General features: G+C 38.2%; 1 protein-coding gene across 13 annotated transcripts in view; it reads right to left on the bottom strand.

Moving 5' to 3' along the window:
• The window catches only part of SH3KBP1 (SH3 domain containing kinase binding protein 1), a 213,656-nt gene that overhangs the window by 37,436 nt on the left and 159,317 nt on the right, over window positions 1-16,903 (bottom strand). For all 13 annotated transcript variants that reach the window (XM_086879946.1, XM_086879948.1, XM_086879951.1 and 10 more), the window contains one exon: window positions 13,442-13,536. In XM_086879946.1, the coding sequence (XP_086736072.1) occupies window positions 13,442-13,536 (95 nt within the window). The remainder of the gene's footprint in view (window positions 1-13,441; window positions 13,537-16,903) is intronic.

Here is a 16,903-nt window from a genome sequence, read left to right as displayed (position 1 = left end):
ATATATATTATATAATATATATTATATATTCATATTATATATTAAAATACATGTCTGTAGTTAATAGGGTAAAAATAGATATAAGGATGAGGCAGCTGCTTGGTTCAGGGCCATTTTGTACCATCAGAGCAAAAGGAGCCAGGTTGAGGTGAATTGAACTTGTGCAGATAGTCTGGAGAGACCTGCCAAGTTTTGTAATAACATTCTAATAAACATGAGAAACAAGATTCTAAAAAGCTTGGGAGTTTTCTTCAAACCCAGAGAACTGAGATAAACAGGACTCCCCGTGAGGGAGGATCCCAAAGGAGCTCAGCCCAAAGGGGACTGAGAAATCCAGGAGTAAAGAAAAATACAGAAGAAGTACAGCAGAATCGAGAGAAGAAAAAGAATTAGAGAAGTTACAGAAGGTAGGTCTTAATGGTGGGACAGAGCAGCACACAAGCACACCTGAGTTACAGCCCCACCAGCCGCCACAAGTACTGACAGAGGGCAGAGCTAAGAAGCACGATCAAGGCAGTGTGATTAAAACAATGTGTTTGTTTGTGAACACTGAGCAAAAACCACTCCATTTCTTCCAGATTGCCATCAGCCACGCAATCCTAACCGTATTGCCTTTTTTAACATATCTTGTGGTTATGTGTTCATGCACAACAAAATGGCTGTAATTTCAAAATGCAAATTTTATAGAAAAGCTGTCAAGTAATTCAGTAGCAAGATTGACAAATCTTTATTAATAACCCAAAATTTATTAACAAACAGATGGATTTCTGCTTTATCTCTGTGTTATCCTGTCAGACTCATATAACAACTTAAATAAACAGAAATCAGATTAAATATCCCCAAAGTCCTATGAAGAAAATGTGTTACAAGTACTAGAAATGCATTTTGGATTTTTTTAAGGAAAAAAAAAACCCTCACAAAATATTTACAAAACTGAAGTAGTAAGACATGGCAAAAAAATACTTCAGATACTGAAATTCATTAAGTTAGGTGGTAGCTGGGTCAACATTTAGCTACTGTAAAAACCTGCTCCAACCAAAGCTTAATTTGGAGACTATACCTACGTTCTCATTGCAGTGACAGTGCAATCAAACACCTTAGAGAAATGCACTGCTGGTCCACACTGCCAATCCTGCTTTGGTTGTTCAAGCAGAGTCAGATTCATGAAACAGAGTAATTAAAAATCTTGAGGGAGATTTTTCTCATTAAAATACCTATCTTGGTTTTATCCTCATTTCTAGTAAAGTAAAATCATAAAACATCATGAAGTAAAATCATAAAAATGACCTCTAAGATCACTGAATCCATCTGTTACCCCAGCACTGCCAAGTCCACCTCTAAGCCGTGTCTCTAAGTACCACATCTACATGTCTTCTAAGTACCTCCAGGGATGGAGACTCCACATCTTCCCTGGGCAGCCTTCCAGCGCTTGACCACTCCTTTGGTGATGAAATTTTTCCTGGTATCTAACCTAAAACTCCTCTGGCCCAGCTCGAGGCCTATCACTTGTAACTTGTCACAGCCTCATGCCGACTATGCCAGGGCACCTGGACAGGTGCTCCTGTCACAGAGGGGATGCTCCTGCTGTGCTGGGCAGGAATTTGCTGCCATTGCCCCGTCCCTTCAGTCACTTCAGCCAGGCAGAGCAAGGATGGGGAATGCTCCCTATCAGGAATGTCCTGTCTGCCTGTCTGCCTTCCCCAAGGAAGGCTGGGTGTGATTCCAGCTCACTTCCATTCAGCAGCCATTCTAATTCCAAGCTCAGTGGTTCCCATATAAAGAACAAAAAACCTGAATACACTGGATTTACTAGAAACATTCATTTTGATCTAAATATTTGGGCAAAAGTTGGACAAAACATAGTGAAGAGAAAGACTAAAGTGTTGAGTTTTTGAGATGTTTAAACCTCGTAAGAAATAAACATTACACAAAATATTAGGTACTAAAATGTCAACTTGGACTGGAACACTTACATAAATCAGAGAAAAGGATAAATCTGGGAGAAATGGAAACTACTAGAAAATCAGAATATAGCTACCTCTTGTCAACATGTTGCCAAGAAATTTAAGAGTATACACAAATGAACTAAAAAACATCAGCCTTTTTCTTGATTTGAAGAATAAAAAAGAACGATTCATTGTGGAATCAGCAGTGAGACAGACAAGCTGCGAATAAAATTAGAAGAGAGAATCATCTGGAGAAAACAGACTTTTTATTTTTTCAGAGGGGAACATCAAAAAAGAAAACAAAATACAAACCCAAACCAATGGTAAAACAAGAAAAGTAAAAACACAGTTCTACTCTGAAACTTACGTCTGTGGTGAGTAAAAGAGTAGGGACAGAGGAGAGGGGAAAGAGAGAGATACATGAGTAGAGAGACCAGCCAAAAGCCATGCAGAGATATTTTAACATAGGCAGAGAAAGTTTCCATTCAGAGCACCAGATTTATCACACTGTTACTGAATGCAAGTGAAATACAGTGAGATACATAAGTGGGGTCAACAGCATAAGATCGTGGCTGTCACCTTTTAGCAACTGCAGTGATCCTGCACCCACTGTCATACTGATGAAGAAAAGTCATAAAACAGTAGACACATGCTTTCTCCTCTTCTGGGTAAAAGAATAATGACATTGCTTGGTCTCTTATGTGCACAGTATCCTACATTATAAGGTTTCGTAGGAGCAGAACTACTGCTCTGTGTTAGAGCAAACATTGTGCTGTTCCTTCTCTTGGTGCTCTGAATTCAACAGGAAAAAAGCAGAAGATCGTGGAGATTGAACAAAAAGCCCAGCATAAAGTGCCTTATGCTCTGCAGTCTGACAAATACTCCACTCTCTGCACAGCAGCTGTACCCAGACAGACACCAGTGACATGACACTGGCCCATGTCATCTCCCCAGCACAGGAGTCCAGCTGCTCACCAGCCAAGAACACAAACTTCCCTTCCCTCACTGCTGGTTTGCTTTGATGGTGACAGTGGAGGTAGATAAGGCAGAGCTGTTGGTCCCCTTTAGTACCTGATACCACATTGAAGATAATGAAATTAAAAGACTCAAATTCATACCCCGCAGGTGATGTGTCTCTCACGCCAAGCCGTGTCCCAGCTACAAGTTTGGTGCTGACTGATTACCTCGCTACACAAACATGACTGAAGTCTCCCTGCTGGAAATGCTTACAGCTTCACAGCCTTTCTCTTGGCTCCAAGGAGACAGGAGTTTCATACACCCCAAAGACAGAGGGGTTTTTATTTCATATAAAGCCCTCTGTCTTAAAAAAACAGACTTGGTTATTAGAGATGGGTTTATTTCTAGCCCACACCGCTATTTGCACTCTAGGCCTGAGCCAGGTAAAAGGAACATGAAGGAAACCAACAGTTTTGCTGAAAATGCAAAGCAGCATTTCTGGTTGTAAACATATTTATAATAAAACTCTACTATTTGGATTTTTTTCATTATTTTACCAGGAGTCAATAAAGAATGCAAGACTATTATAATTTCAATGTCAGACACACTCCAGTGTATGTTTTCTTCCAAGTACTATGCATTATTCTACCCTTTTTTTTTTTACTCTTTTTTTTCTTGAAGCTGCTTACAGGAGAGTTACTGTATGCTATGAGACTGTTCTTAATCTTTTAAATAAAAACCTGTAGCTACTTGGCTCTATGTATACATTATAGTGTGTTCAGAAGCCGTTGGACTTGTATCTCCATCATCATTGCAGCCAGCTGCAAGTGCATCAAGATTGCTCTCACCAGCATTAACAGCCATCTGATACTGGGAATCTACCAACAGCTGAGCAATTTCTGCAGCTTTACCTGCAGAAATTTAAATAAAGCTGCAATTTCTGCAGCTTTATCTTCCTCAAGGAAGCCTGAGAGGAAGCAGGTATCCACGGCTGCAGCCATGCTTTCCACTTAACTTTAGGGGCAAAGACGTTTCCTGCCTTCTCCTCCAAAGCAGCCAGGCCTTCAAGGCAGCACCCACTCCTCTCATCTCTTGCTGTCTGAAGAAGGGCTCTGTGATTTTGAAACCGTCATTAAAAATACATCAGATCTTCATTAATACAATTTGGCATTTGGGGGGAAATAAAAAAGTCATGTTAAATCAGAGTGACAAAAGCATTTTAATGATCTTAAAATATGTTTCTTTAGAAATTCTTGCTACATTCAGTGTCATGGTGCTGAAACCAAGACGGATCATTCTCAAAATCCAAATTTATTTTAAGAGTTAGAAAAGAATTGATTTTAGAATCTTCATCTGTTCTCATTAAACTTGGTAAACTATCTATGAATGAAGGAAAGCATCTCTCCAGAGGCTTACATTACACTCACATTGTGCTACCTAGCACTTCTCCAAATGATCAAGGTTTGTTACTTACTATAATCTCAGTTACTGGGATTGAGACCTCACAGTACAAAAATTGCAAAATTCGTTACATTTTGTTAAAGAAAATGAGCATCTGGTTAGTAATCAAGTACTCCTTGGCAGAAACATGGTTTTAAAATCTGTCATTAAGACAGTATGAATCTCTCAACAACTACCTAATATAAGATAAGTTATATAAAAGAGACAGCCCAATAGACAATAAATTTGTCTTCTGAAGCAGTCCTGGAAAACACCTATTTTCCCTTTACATACTTCTTGCAATACACATAGATTATGAAATATTGAAAGAAAAGCATTAAAGCCCTGGTCCCTAACCCAGAGGTTTATCCTGCTCAAATCCTTTAACATATTCCTAAAACCCCAAGTCCTGCATGGATCCTTCCCAGCTCCTGTCAGTTCTCATGCCCAAGACATACAGAACTTTACACTGATAATGCCAGTTGCATCTTTCAAAGCTTAAGCAGTCAAACAGGAAAATTTTTATTTATCTGCAAGCTCCGAGGCTCTACTAAGAAATCCTCATGTCAGCTCTGTATGGAAGGAAACAGGAGAGAGTCAGAAATTAGACTTTATTTCAGCTTTTTCAGTTTATTTCATACTGCTCTTTCTAAGCTGTGCTTTTTAGTGGAAGGCACAACAAGAAGACACCTGTCCAGAAGACAAAATCTGGTCAAAAATTGGCCCAGGTTATTGAACCCTGCAAAAAAGAAACTGGCTGAGTATAATAAATGACCTGCAATGCCCAGGACATTAGAGCAGAGGATCTAACAGAGCAGATGTACTTCTTCTGTTAAATCTGTTTCAGGCTAGGTCTAATCATTTGACTTTACATTCTGTGACTAAATAGTTTAATCAGTAATGAGGCTAAAAAGCTTTGATTAAATATTTGTACAAACAGAAAGAATTAAGTTGCTTATTGAACAAAACAATCTCTTCTGAGGATTCACTTCATTTGCAATGTTCACTCAGCAGAATTATCGTGGAGAAATAAATATGTTCCACATCATAAAACTCGAACACTCCAATACTCAAATTAAAACTAAATTAGCCAACACAAACATGAAAGGTGGTGCTAGTAACAGACATAATTTATGCCTCTGATGAGCCAAGATAAAATATTTATGTAATTACATTTTCTGTATTTAGAAAGATTATAAAAACCTAGAACAAAACATTTGAAAGATTATTTAATGCAATAGCATTAAACCACTTAGATGGAAGACATCTTAGGACCAGGGTCCTAATTACAATTACTAATTACTTGGCACTGTATGTGCATTTTTACTTCCCCTTGAAATAGCTTTCCCTGCCCTGAAAATGTTGGACTTCAGATAATACCATCAAACCAGCAGGTGAACCCAACATTCAGAATAAAAGAAAGGATAAGCAGTGAAGTTAAGCAGTGAATCTAAACCCCACACTGTGAGCAATAATCACAGTTTTCCAGACACCTCAGCATTTCAGCAATATCTTTTCTAAGTAGAAAAAAAGATTCTTTCCTTTTTTATCTCAAAATATGTCACTTTCTTAGATTAGCTTGGCTGTGTTAAACATACTTGCAAACAAAACGCCTTTCAAAATGATGCAAATCTTGAAGCATTGCATGCATGAGGGATCCTGCTACTTCGCCTACCTAGTTTGGCATGAACTTGCATTTGTCAAAATTCAAATTTGGGACTTCCCACAAACAAAAGAATGCCTTTCTTTTGAAGTCACTCTTGTAGCACCACAATTGGTGGTAAGAAGAACAGGAAAAGAGAACTTCAGTGTGTACTTTAAAAAAATAATATTATAAATACAATAATGAGATCAACATTTGAGTCCTGGCTGTTCCACTCTCCCTGGACTAATCACAGGCTTAGCAGCTTATTTAAGTGCTTAGCTCAAACATTTGTGTTTCAGTAATATTTCTAAAGATACCAATGAAAAGTAAGCTGCACCTGGTTCCTGATTAAACATTGTCAGGCTTTGTCTCCACAGAGACCTTAACGCCCCGCTGCTAACCACAGCAGCCAAGAAATGCTGCAAGATATGAACAAGTGCTACAAAATTATTTATAAACATTTTAAAGTCTTGGCCAAGGACAAGGTTCAAGCAAGAGGAATTACTCAGAGTCTATTTTCCATAATTTACTGAGAATAATTTCAGAAAATGAACATTTATTTACTTGATCATCAGTGCGCCCACAGATTTTATATAACTGTTTTATATCACTCATTTGAGGAAGCATTCATGCTTCTGTGAAATGACACAGGTTTTACCCAGGGCACTTGCTGCACACATCGGAGGTAGGTCAAACAGGGCTCGCTTTGCTGGACCTACCCCAGCTGCCATCCCTCAAGGCACCGTGGCTTGAAACCCAGAAAGAATCCAAACCTTCTGATTCCTATTAGTCAAAACCTACAGAGGAAAGTTTCAGGTCAGGGAGAAGTGACCCTACAGCTACACCAACCTCTCAGCAAGCTGCTGGGACAGTCCCACTCCTCCATCACCCGTCCCTGCTCACATGCCCCGGTGTGTCCTGTGGTTGTCAGATGCAAGGCGAAAGGGCAGGAGAACCATCCCTTTTAGCTTCCATCATGTAAAACTGCACCCTCAGCACGCACAACGTTCAAAATAATTCCTTGTAAGGAATCAGAAGCGTGATACAAGCAGGTTTCCCAATCAGAGGAGGAGGCAGGATGTCCTGGGGGAAAAGCTGGTGCCAAGAGAAGTAGTGAAGGGTAGGGGACAAGGAACACAGAAAGCAGATTAGGTACGGCTATTAGGTCTGGCCAGTGATGAATAATTCATGGATATCTCAGGAGCCTTTATGGCATTGTTCTTTCTGAGGGAAATGCCTATTTATTTCCAGAGGCAAGAAGTGCCTTTATTGTTTACATGCTTCTCTTTAAACACAAAACATCATAAAAGCCTTCTTAAAGCTGGGCAGTATTAAATGCTTACTTACTGTATTCCTTTCAGTTTCTGTATGCAAGACTGCTGTAGAAGTTACAAATGTGCAAAATATCTTGTATTAAAACCCCAAAAAGCAGCATTTGCATGACCAAATATTCAGTGTCAACCAAAGTCCATTGCATTGCTCAGACAGAAAGCCGTAGTTTTATTTTGTTAAACCAGATCATACTTTCCCCTGCATAACCTAAATTTTTTTGCATGGTTATATCAGTAAACTAATTTGTAAAAATAAGCTAAAAAGCTTGATTTTAGTTGTCAGTCAAGAAAAAAAAAATTACCTGACTATCATGAAATTTGGCTGGTTTTTTTCCTTTCTTTCATAGGAAGAAAGAGAAAATCTTAGACTTTATTTTGAAAGAGATGGTCTTAAGCTACCACATTTCTGCTTGGAAAAATTCTTCTGTTGGTTTGTTTTTAGAGGAGAAAATAGTGAAGAATTCACCTTAATAAGGAAGAATTAGTGATTCCTACCTATTAGCTCATATTTAAAGAAAATCTTAAAGTTTTTAATTCCTTCACATATTTCTATAGCCAAGGTTTGTAAAATATGTGTGTGCTGTTTGTAATTAAAGGTGTACAGAAAACTTCAGCAATGAATAAAACCCCACAGAAACAATTTCTGCCAACTCTAACATCTCCCCAGCCCAGTGAAATGTTCGATTGAGTATCAGTGAGTGTCCTCTATCACACTGTCTACCTCCTGCTCCTTCCCCTGATCATGGCCTCAACTCACTGGCAAGATTCTTTAACATAGCACTTACTAATTTCATCCCTTTAGGAGCCTCCTGCATCCGTTAGAGCAGCTGTTTTCCTTCACAACCCTGCACAGATGAGTTCGCCTTGCCAATAGCTCAGCTAAAGAAAGTGCTCTGGACAATTACCTCCTGCACCAGGATGAGCATTTAAAGATGTTGTATGAGAGAAAAGCAGTAGAATTGTTTTGGCAAAAGGGCCACGCTCCAGTAACTGCCTATAAATACAGTCAGGGTTAAATTAGCTGCTCCATGGCTACCCCAAGGATTGGGTGGGATTAAACACTGCATAAAGCCAGATTCCACGCTCTTCCAGGGACAAACACACACAGCACAACTCCAACAGTGAGAAAAGGACATGGTCAAAGAGACTATCAAAACTGAATCTCATTGAATTCTTTCATTATACTCTTCTGCTCACCTGTACTTGTCTGTCTTATCACTCGACTGCATATGCTTCAGGGCAGGAAGTCACTAAATGTACAGCGTTTTGAACCACAAAACTTGCAAATCTCACAATAAATTATTAACAATAACACCAAAAGCAAATACAAGCTTTGTAAAACGTGATTGCCATATGCTTATTTTTAAAACTAGGTTTGTGGCTCTTTGCCCCCCAGCACAAAATTTAGCTCTACAAATTGGGTTGTCATTAAATATCTCATGAAATATCTAGACCAGATAAATGGTCATGTAAGTTTTTCACTAGTAATTATCCTGTTGTGTCTTTCATAATACCAATGCAGTAACTATTTGAATAGCATCAGCAAATCACCTTAAAAATTCAGAATTAGCAGAACTGACACTGATATCAGTACCATCCATTGAAAATAAGGGTTCAGGTGAGGATATCTTGCTTTTGCAATGATTTTTGAAGCAGCTGATTTTATTTATCTAGACCATTTTCTCTCCTGGGAACAAGGTGGTCTTTACTGCCTAGAGCTCAGGTAGATTGATGCACTGCAATGAAATCTTCTTTACATCCTTGCAAGTAAAACTGCTTTTGAATTAGAGCACAGCTGCCAGTGTGTGCTTGATGTATTTGCTTTGAAATTATGTAGCTATTTCTATTGATTCCTCACACAGGTCATTTTCAGTGAAGTTGTCAGAATCCTATGCATTTTGTCATAATTTGTCAAAGCTATTAATAAATTTGTGGAAAAGTAGCTTACAATAGCTATGTCTAAGAGGGCTGGAATAAAAAGTCCAGTAAAATTTTCATAATGGCAGTTGAAAATGTCACATGAATCTTTTGCTGCTTAGAAGAAACTCTATTTATTACAAATACAATCTTCAAAATTAATATTTGAGCATGATAAAAGACCTGTTTTCCACCCTCCTTCAGCTGCAGATTGCAGTCATTACCAGTATTCTTGCCCATACCCAAATGCTGTCAGGAATATTTTGAAGACACTAAAAAAAATTACTTAAGGAACACAAATGTCTGACAATGCAAAAATAATCTACAGTGTCAATCCCATGGCCTCTTACCATTCATAATTTTAACCTCATGAACATATCTAATCATCAAAATGCACAGCTATCACCTTAACTGTACAAGTAAAATTACTGTATTTTTGTTTTTATTCTCTTTCTTTCAAAGGCGTATTTTTCTTAGACTCCTTTTTTGCCAAGCAAAGGTACCAGGTCTATTAGTTTATTGCCTTGAAGATGAAGTTTTTACCTTCTGTTACAATTCTGACCAATATTTTCAGAGTTTTTACATTATTCTGCATGAAGAAAATAAAAGACAACCATTTACCCACTTTTATATTCACTTATTAATAAATAAAACCTTTTTTAGGTATTTAAAAGGGTATTTGCTTCACTGGGACAAAGAAGGAAAGAAAAACTTTTACAGAAATTTTTGGAATAGATGCATGTGAAGATTCTGCTTTTCTTCAGTCTTTTAGGTACATTTTAACTAAGATATGTTTGGATTATTTCATAGCGTATATTTTCCAAATAATAGGCCATTACTTTTGGTTATCAATTTTGCATAATGCCATCCTTCACCCTATATCTCCCCAAAAACATACCATTCTGACCTGTAAGTGATCAGCCTCTACTGACTTTCTTCAGCACTTAAATAAACCTTTCCAGCATGTGATTAGGGAGGTTACTTGTGATTCAGCAAATCTTTTCAAAGTATTCTTTAGCTATTTCAAAGAAACTCAGGTATTCAAATTCTCTTATCACAGAGACCTATTGGGATGTTCTGACCAGCTTGTGATTCAAGATCTCAACATCCATCAAAACGGTGAGAACTTGAAACAGTCTGCAAAGTCCATGACAGAAAAAAAAAAAATAATAAAAAAATTAATAATGGTTTGCTCTTTATATTAGAGTGATATTTTCTGATCTTGATTTTATGATCATGACAAAGGGACTTTTACAACTAATTCAGCTGAATAAAAGAGAGAAATCTGCTATACTCTTATCCTTTTTATTTGTGGATATTGTTAAAATGGTGCTGTTGAATTCTGCATTCACTGATTCCACATCTTTCCACAAAATTAGGTCTTAGCATTTTAAGATGAATAATAGACTAACAGCTTCCTCACATACCCATTGTCACATGTGTGTGCACCTGTTCATAGGCTCTTGTAGGAACTCCCCATTTAGCTCATTTGATCCATCCCCTTTTGTCTTAGCACCTATCAAGTGCTATCTCAACTTCGTGCTTTTAAGATTATTGTAATGCATTTTACATTCTTTTCATGAGATTTCTCTCCCATTCTTCTGTCACTCACTCTTTACTTCAGCCACTCCCACACATTCTCACCAACGCTGTAGTTTTCAATTAAAAGCAAATTCAGCATGAGTTAAAACTACAAGTCTTCAACACTTCTATGGATCTAACTGTGGAAAAACAGACTAGTCTAGTAACAGATTTTTTATGCTAGGAATCTATATCACTTTTTGGTTTTAGTGATTTCAACAAAATGCATTGTTTTACGATAATGCATCTGTGGTTGTAGGAAGCACTGTGACACCCATCTGTTTCCTTAAAAGTAACAGTCTTCTCTCTTTGAGTCTAGATAATTGGGAAGAATAAATGCTATCTAACGCTTTCCAGCATAGAAAGCAAAAGCTGCAAAACAATTCATTACAAATAAATTAAAAGCAACTGTGATCTGATAGCAAAGCCATGGCAATAATTTCTGATTCATTCCATATGTTTCTCTTTGATGCCTGTTAGTCAGCATGGCTCACTAACTGGTCATGTAAGCATGGTGATTTGAACTCTGGGTAACTCTCTAGCAGAAGCCATTGGTGGGCAGAAAGGCGAGGCTGATTTTGTTAATGCTGACTAAAAGAAAGATGACAACAGACATCTGCTTCAGAAGATCTAGACTAAAATAAAGTTACTGTATTATGTGGTAGAGCATAAAGGAGACCTCACTATTTTCAGAACTCTACAGCAAAGACCCTGATTCCACATAGCCTGAATTTTATTTTTTTAACTGCGTTAAAAACATATGAAGAAACCCCACAAGTCTGAGGCCTGCAAAGCACAAAAGATCTGCAGAGTGACTGCTTGTTAAGCATCATTTCTTCAGTGGCTCAGATCAGTTCAGACATCCCTTAAAAAGGCATCCACAGAGAAACTCCAGGCTTTTGTGCATTGAGACCCCCCCACTCTCTAGAGGCATGAGTTTATATAAGTGTTCATAGACATGACACGGCACAGAAAAAAAAGAAGAAAAATAAAATGTCTGCAGTGGCTTGATATCACGGGAGAGTAGAAGGACATGGCTAGAGAATAGCATATTTACTATTCCAAACCATTCTCTTTGTGTGATTTGGAATACTGATCAATATGGTCAAATCATCAGCTTAGTTATTATGAAAGACAAATATCCTTCCACTGTGAGGGCAGAGGCAGAGGGAAGAAGAAAATGGGAAAAAGCAAGCAAATGAAAGCTCACATAGAAACCTCAGGAATGTCTTTTTATCTGTGTTTGCTGATGAACACAGCTCCACCCAGAGACCAGCCATCTTGGGGAACTAAATCATTCTGGTCAATAAAGCATAAAGTGGACAGAAGCAACATCTAGAAAGCCATTTTCATGATCAGAAACACTGTTAAATACTCACATGAGAACATTCTGAATCAGGCAGAGCTACACAGCTTTACAAACTAGCTAAACAAAAGTCAGTGAGGACAAGTAATTTAAGGATATTTAATGTACACGATTTATTTTTACATTTGCAATTTCTCGTCTGACCAAATGTCTGATTACTTTTCCTTGGTTACATGCGTATTGTTCAGGACAAAGATGTCCCCTAGGATTGAAAATAGTTTAGTATGTGGCAAACACTGACCCAGATGTACTTCCCAAGATTTTGGGTTTTTTTTCACAGTGCCAAATTGTTCAGTCAAGTAACAATTTCTTATAACACATCAGTTATAGTACTAATTATTTTACTTTCATATAAGCACAAAAAAAAGCAGCAGTATTGTGTATGTTTCATTGTTATGATTCATCTTCCTCATGGAAAGGTCTTTTCTAGTTTATAGATTTTTTTTTCACCCACAAATATTTATGTCCAGCAATCAAAAACTTTTAAACAAACCATAAAGTCTTTAAACAGGGCAGGAAATAAAGTGCACCTAAACTATAATCTGTTCTTTGTAACATGGTGCACATTTCTTCTAAAGGAAAACCAACTGTTTACTCACTATCTCACTCTATGGTTTTTGAAGATTTAGTATAAATCCTGGATCTGTTTTTTTCATTTCTAATCTTGAATAATTTCATATAATTTTATAAAAAAATACAGATCTAAAACTATTCATTTTCTGTCGTATTTCTCTGCTTTACCAGAATGTTAAGACTGGCTAAATTTTAAATGTTTAGTTCAGTACATTAATTTAGGCAAACTACCTCAGTCTAAAACAAAAATCTAATTCACAATTCCTACAAGAAAAAAAGCCTCACGCGTGAAAGCTGTGAGTATATTACAATACTAATATTCAAAGCTGCTGCTTTCTAGAATCTTCCAATTTATTCTCTAAGCCATTATGCTTGTTACAGGGATCAATTTAACAATTTATATTGTTCTGCCACCAGATTAAAATTAAAATTAATTCTATAAATTTGTGGGCTCAAGAGTACACATTGGTTGTTCTTTGCTTTACATTCATTATCAGGGTAAGGCTCTGAAGCACAGGAGGAAGGGATTTGTAGGGCTCTGAAGTCTCCGTAATGTTTCACTGTCAAACTAGCATCGGTTTAGCAACAACACTGTCAAAGGCATAAATACTAATTTTATGGCAATTAAATTATGTCAGTTTTAAAAACTGTATCACTGCTTATAGGAGAAAAATATTGCTTTTACCTTACTAATAAGTGTGACAACATCACCTTCCCGGATTGTGAGTTCATCATCGTTCTGTGCTTCGTACGGAAATATCACTTTGCAATACTCCTTGTCTGAAAGGAAGAACATTCACTGTGATAAATTATCACTTTATAACAACTGCTTATTCAAGGGTGAATAATCTTCATAAAATATTCCATTAGTGTCTCTTTGTGCTGCCTTATTTCCTTGCCATCTTTCTCTTTGTATTTGAGACCTTCATAAACAATATAAAATATTTAAAAAACTGCATTCTGATAAGCATTCCCACACACGTCATCCAGGGAGTCAGCTCTGTAGCCCCGAAAACCATTATCTCAAATGAGATTGCTCCAGACAGCAACCTGCCACAGCCTCTTTCCCTTAGAGAAAGCCTGTAGCTGACACTTCCTTCCACAGTTCCACTGCTATGGCCTCCCACCAGATCACATAAACTGGAAGCATAAAGGAGGCAGAAGGTTGACATAGGTTATCTCTCCCCTTGTGTGCAAGAAAGCAGATATTTATGAATCTATAAAGATGGCACAACAATAAATAATACATTAATAAATGTTAATGCATTAATAACTAAACCACCTGTACAACTCAGTATAAGAGTTTTGAGTATTACTCTAAAGTTTCCTCAGCTCTTTTTCCTTTACTGTCTATAAATAAGGATATCATCTCAACTTTCAACTGGAAAATACAGAAGCCAGCACTCCTACTCAGAAATCATAAAAAGCAGTTGTCATGAAAAGCAGTTTCTTACATGTTGCCGTGCAACAGATGAGTATGTCAATGTGCCTTACAAATAAAAAGGGAATATGTTTTACAGCTGTTAAACTATGCATAAAAATATGTGATACTCTAAGACAGCAGGTCTAAAAGGACTAACTACTGTTTGTAGAAGGGCATGTGATTTTGTAGAAATGTTCACCTCACTTTAAATGTCTCAGTTTTGGTGGCCTCTATGTCAACTTCCATATTCAATGCAGAGAAGTACTGGCAGGCCACAGAAATACAAATTAATTTCAAATAACAGGACTTATTATTTTATGCTTACTATAAAGACAACCTGCATTATCCTACTTGAGGGTATCTGAGCCTCCACCAGTTCAGCTGCCCAGACTAAGTGCCTTTTCAGACACTTGCGGGTATGCAAGACACATGCATAGCTCGGCTGAACCTATGGAATTGACGGGTCCCTCTGGTCTGACAGCTGGAGGCAAGTCAAAACTAAATACCCTGGGGGTATCTCTAAGGGCTCCAGATGCAGGCTACTGATTTCAGCCCCCAAGCTTTGGTCTTGTGTCTAAATTTAGATTCAGGCATCTGATGTTACAAACCAGCCTGTTGCACTACAGTGGGGCAGCCAATGGAGCCTGTAGTGCGTTGACTGTACTGCAGTGAGGGTAGTGCAGGTCAGTGCACCACGGCCAGAGGAGATCAAGTCTCCTAAAATGAGCAAAGCCTTGAGAGCTGCTCCTGACTCCAAGAGCAGACCCTACATTTGCTGAGCTTAACCATGATTTGAACTCCTTGGACAGCAGGAACAGATCTCCAGTGGGATCACCCCCCAAAACCAAACTCAAATGATTAGAACCCAAACTTAGGGCTCTGACACATAAGCTCCGTCCAAACTTCAAAAGTTTAGTGAGAGAAACATCAACTGTAAAGAAGCAGCCCAGAAATGTGCATCTGAAAGTTTGCTCTCTGTAAGCACCATCAGCCTGACAAATTAAATAATACTAGTAGGGAACAGGAAAGTTCTTCACATGCTGTCATTCAGCATGAATTTTATGTGTCATTGGTTCAAGCAAACAAGAACTTTGTAGGCTTCACAGATTTCTTATTCTGAACACAAATGTTTGGATTTACCCATGACCATTACAGTTGGTTTTTCTGGCCATGCCCTGTATTAGGTCTGGCTGAGATGGAGTTAATTTTCTTCACAGCAGCCCACATGGTGCTGTATTTTGGATTTGTGACTAAAACTGCACTAGTAACACACTTGTGTTTTGGCTATTGCCCAGCATACCTACACAGCTTTCTTTTTTTTTCTTTTTTTTCTTTTTTTTTTCCCCCCCTTTCCTATCCCCCAAGTAGGCCAGGGTGGGGAAGAAGTTGAAGGGGACACAGCAGCTGACCCAAGATGAGTAAAGATATATTCTGTGCCATATGGCCTCCTGCTCAGCAATAAAAATGGGTGGGCTTTGGAGGTGTTGGTTTAGGACGCTTCCAGTCCTTGGAGACTGGCTGGACATCAATCCAGGTAGTGAATGAATTATCTACTGAACAGTGGTTGCCTTTGTGTTGCCTATTTTTATTTCTCTTTCATTTATTTATTAAATTGTCTCTATTAATGAATTTTCTTGGTTTTGCTTGCCCTGCTCTCACCCTTATAGGGAGCAAGTGGCTGGGTGGAGGATGGCTGCTGGCTGGGGTCAACTCGCCACACCTCCTCTGGTGTCTCTGAAGAAATAAAATTCAGATGAAGACAACGAACAAAAGTTTTGAGGGAAAAGAAGTGATCAAGGAAAAAAATCCTTTTCCCTGTTCTGAAAGCAGAGAGCACTATGAAATAAACATTTGGTGACTTTTCCAAACCACTGAGCATGTGAGAACCACCAGGTCACAACTCAGATTCAGAGGATGAAAGGGGTGTCTAACTGCTGCTTTACTGCATTCTGAGGAAGGATTGGGATGTCTCTTTGTGGACTTGGCTAGGAAGTTCCACCTGCTCACTGCTTTGTCTGTGAGACAGTATAAAAATATTTTATGTAAAAGCTAGTAGAAAGCTGACACACACTGACTTAGGTGGATGCAAAGCATCATGTAGATAAATATGAGATTCAGCACATTTTACACTTCAGTGGCATGCTACCTTAAATTATCATCATGGGTTTTTTTCCTATTCTGAGTATATCCACACTCCAAAAAGCAGCTGTAATAAATAATAGATTCAGTGAATTAGTCCAGAGCTGATGTAGATGAATTACTGCACTAAAGAGTGCTGCACACTCAGGCAAGTCTCTAGTTACTGGGAACAGGCTTAGCATTTATTTTTTGGGATACAGAACTGGCTGGATTCTCAGAGGTAAACAACACCTGAGCACAAGACGGATCATTCCAGAACAGCCATCCTCAGACACATACATTGACCCTCCATTCAATAACAGCATCAACTCAGGATTAAGTGGGAAGCTAAGCACAAAAAACAGCTCAACAGCTGCAAACAGCCACTGCAGCATCACTCTGACAGGATGTCTGCAGTGCAGCTTCTGCTCAAGGCATGGATGAATCCCATGTGTTTCAGGGTAAAAAATGCCTTGGATAGCAGAGGGCTTGTGTATCCTGAGACCTATAACAGATAAGCCTCCCTCAGGTCTCGCTTCCTATTTGAAGACTGGGTATTTGAATTGTCTATCTTGTCCTGATAGACAAGATTGGAGAGAGGGCTGT

This window comes from Cyanistes caeruleus, chromosome 3 (genome assembly GCF_971803275.1).
Source record: "Cyanistes caeruleus chromosome 3, bCyaCae1.hap1.1, whole genome shotgun sequence".
Classification (NCBI taxonomy): Eukaryota; Metazoa; Chordata; class Aves; order Passeriformes; family Paridae; genus Cyanistes; species Cyanistes caeruleus.
Note: the sequence above shows the minus strand (reverse complement) of the source record. Positions and strands in the feature narration are given on the sequence as shown.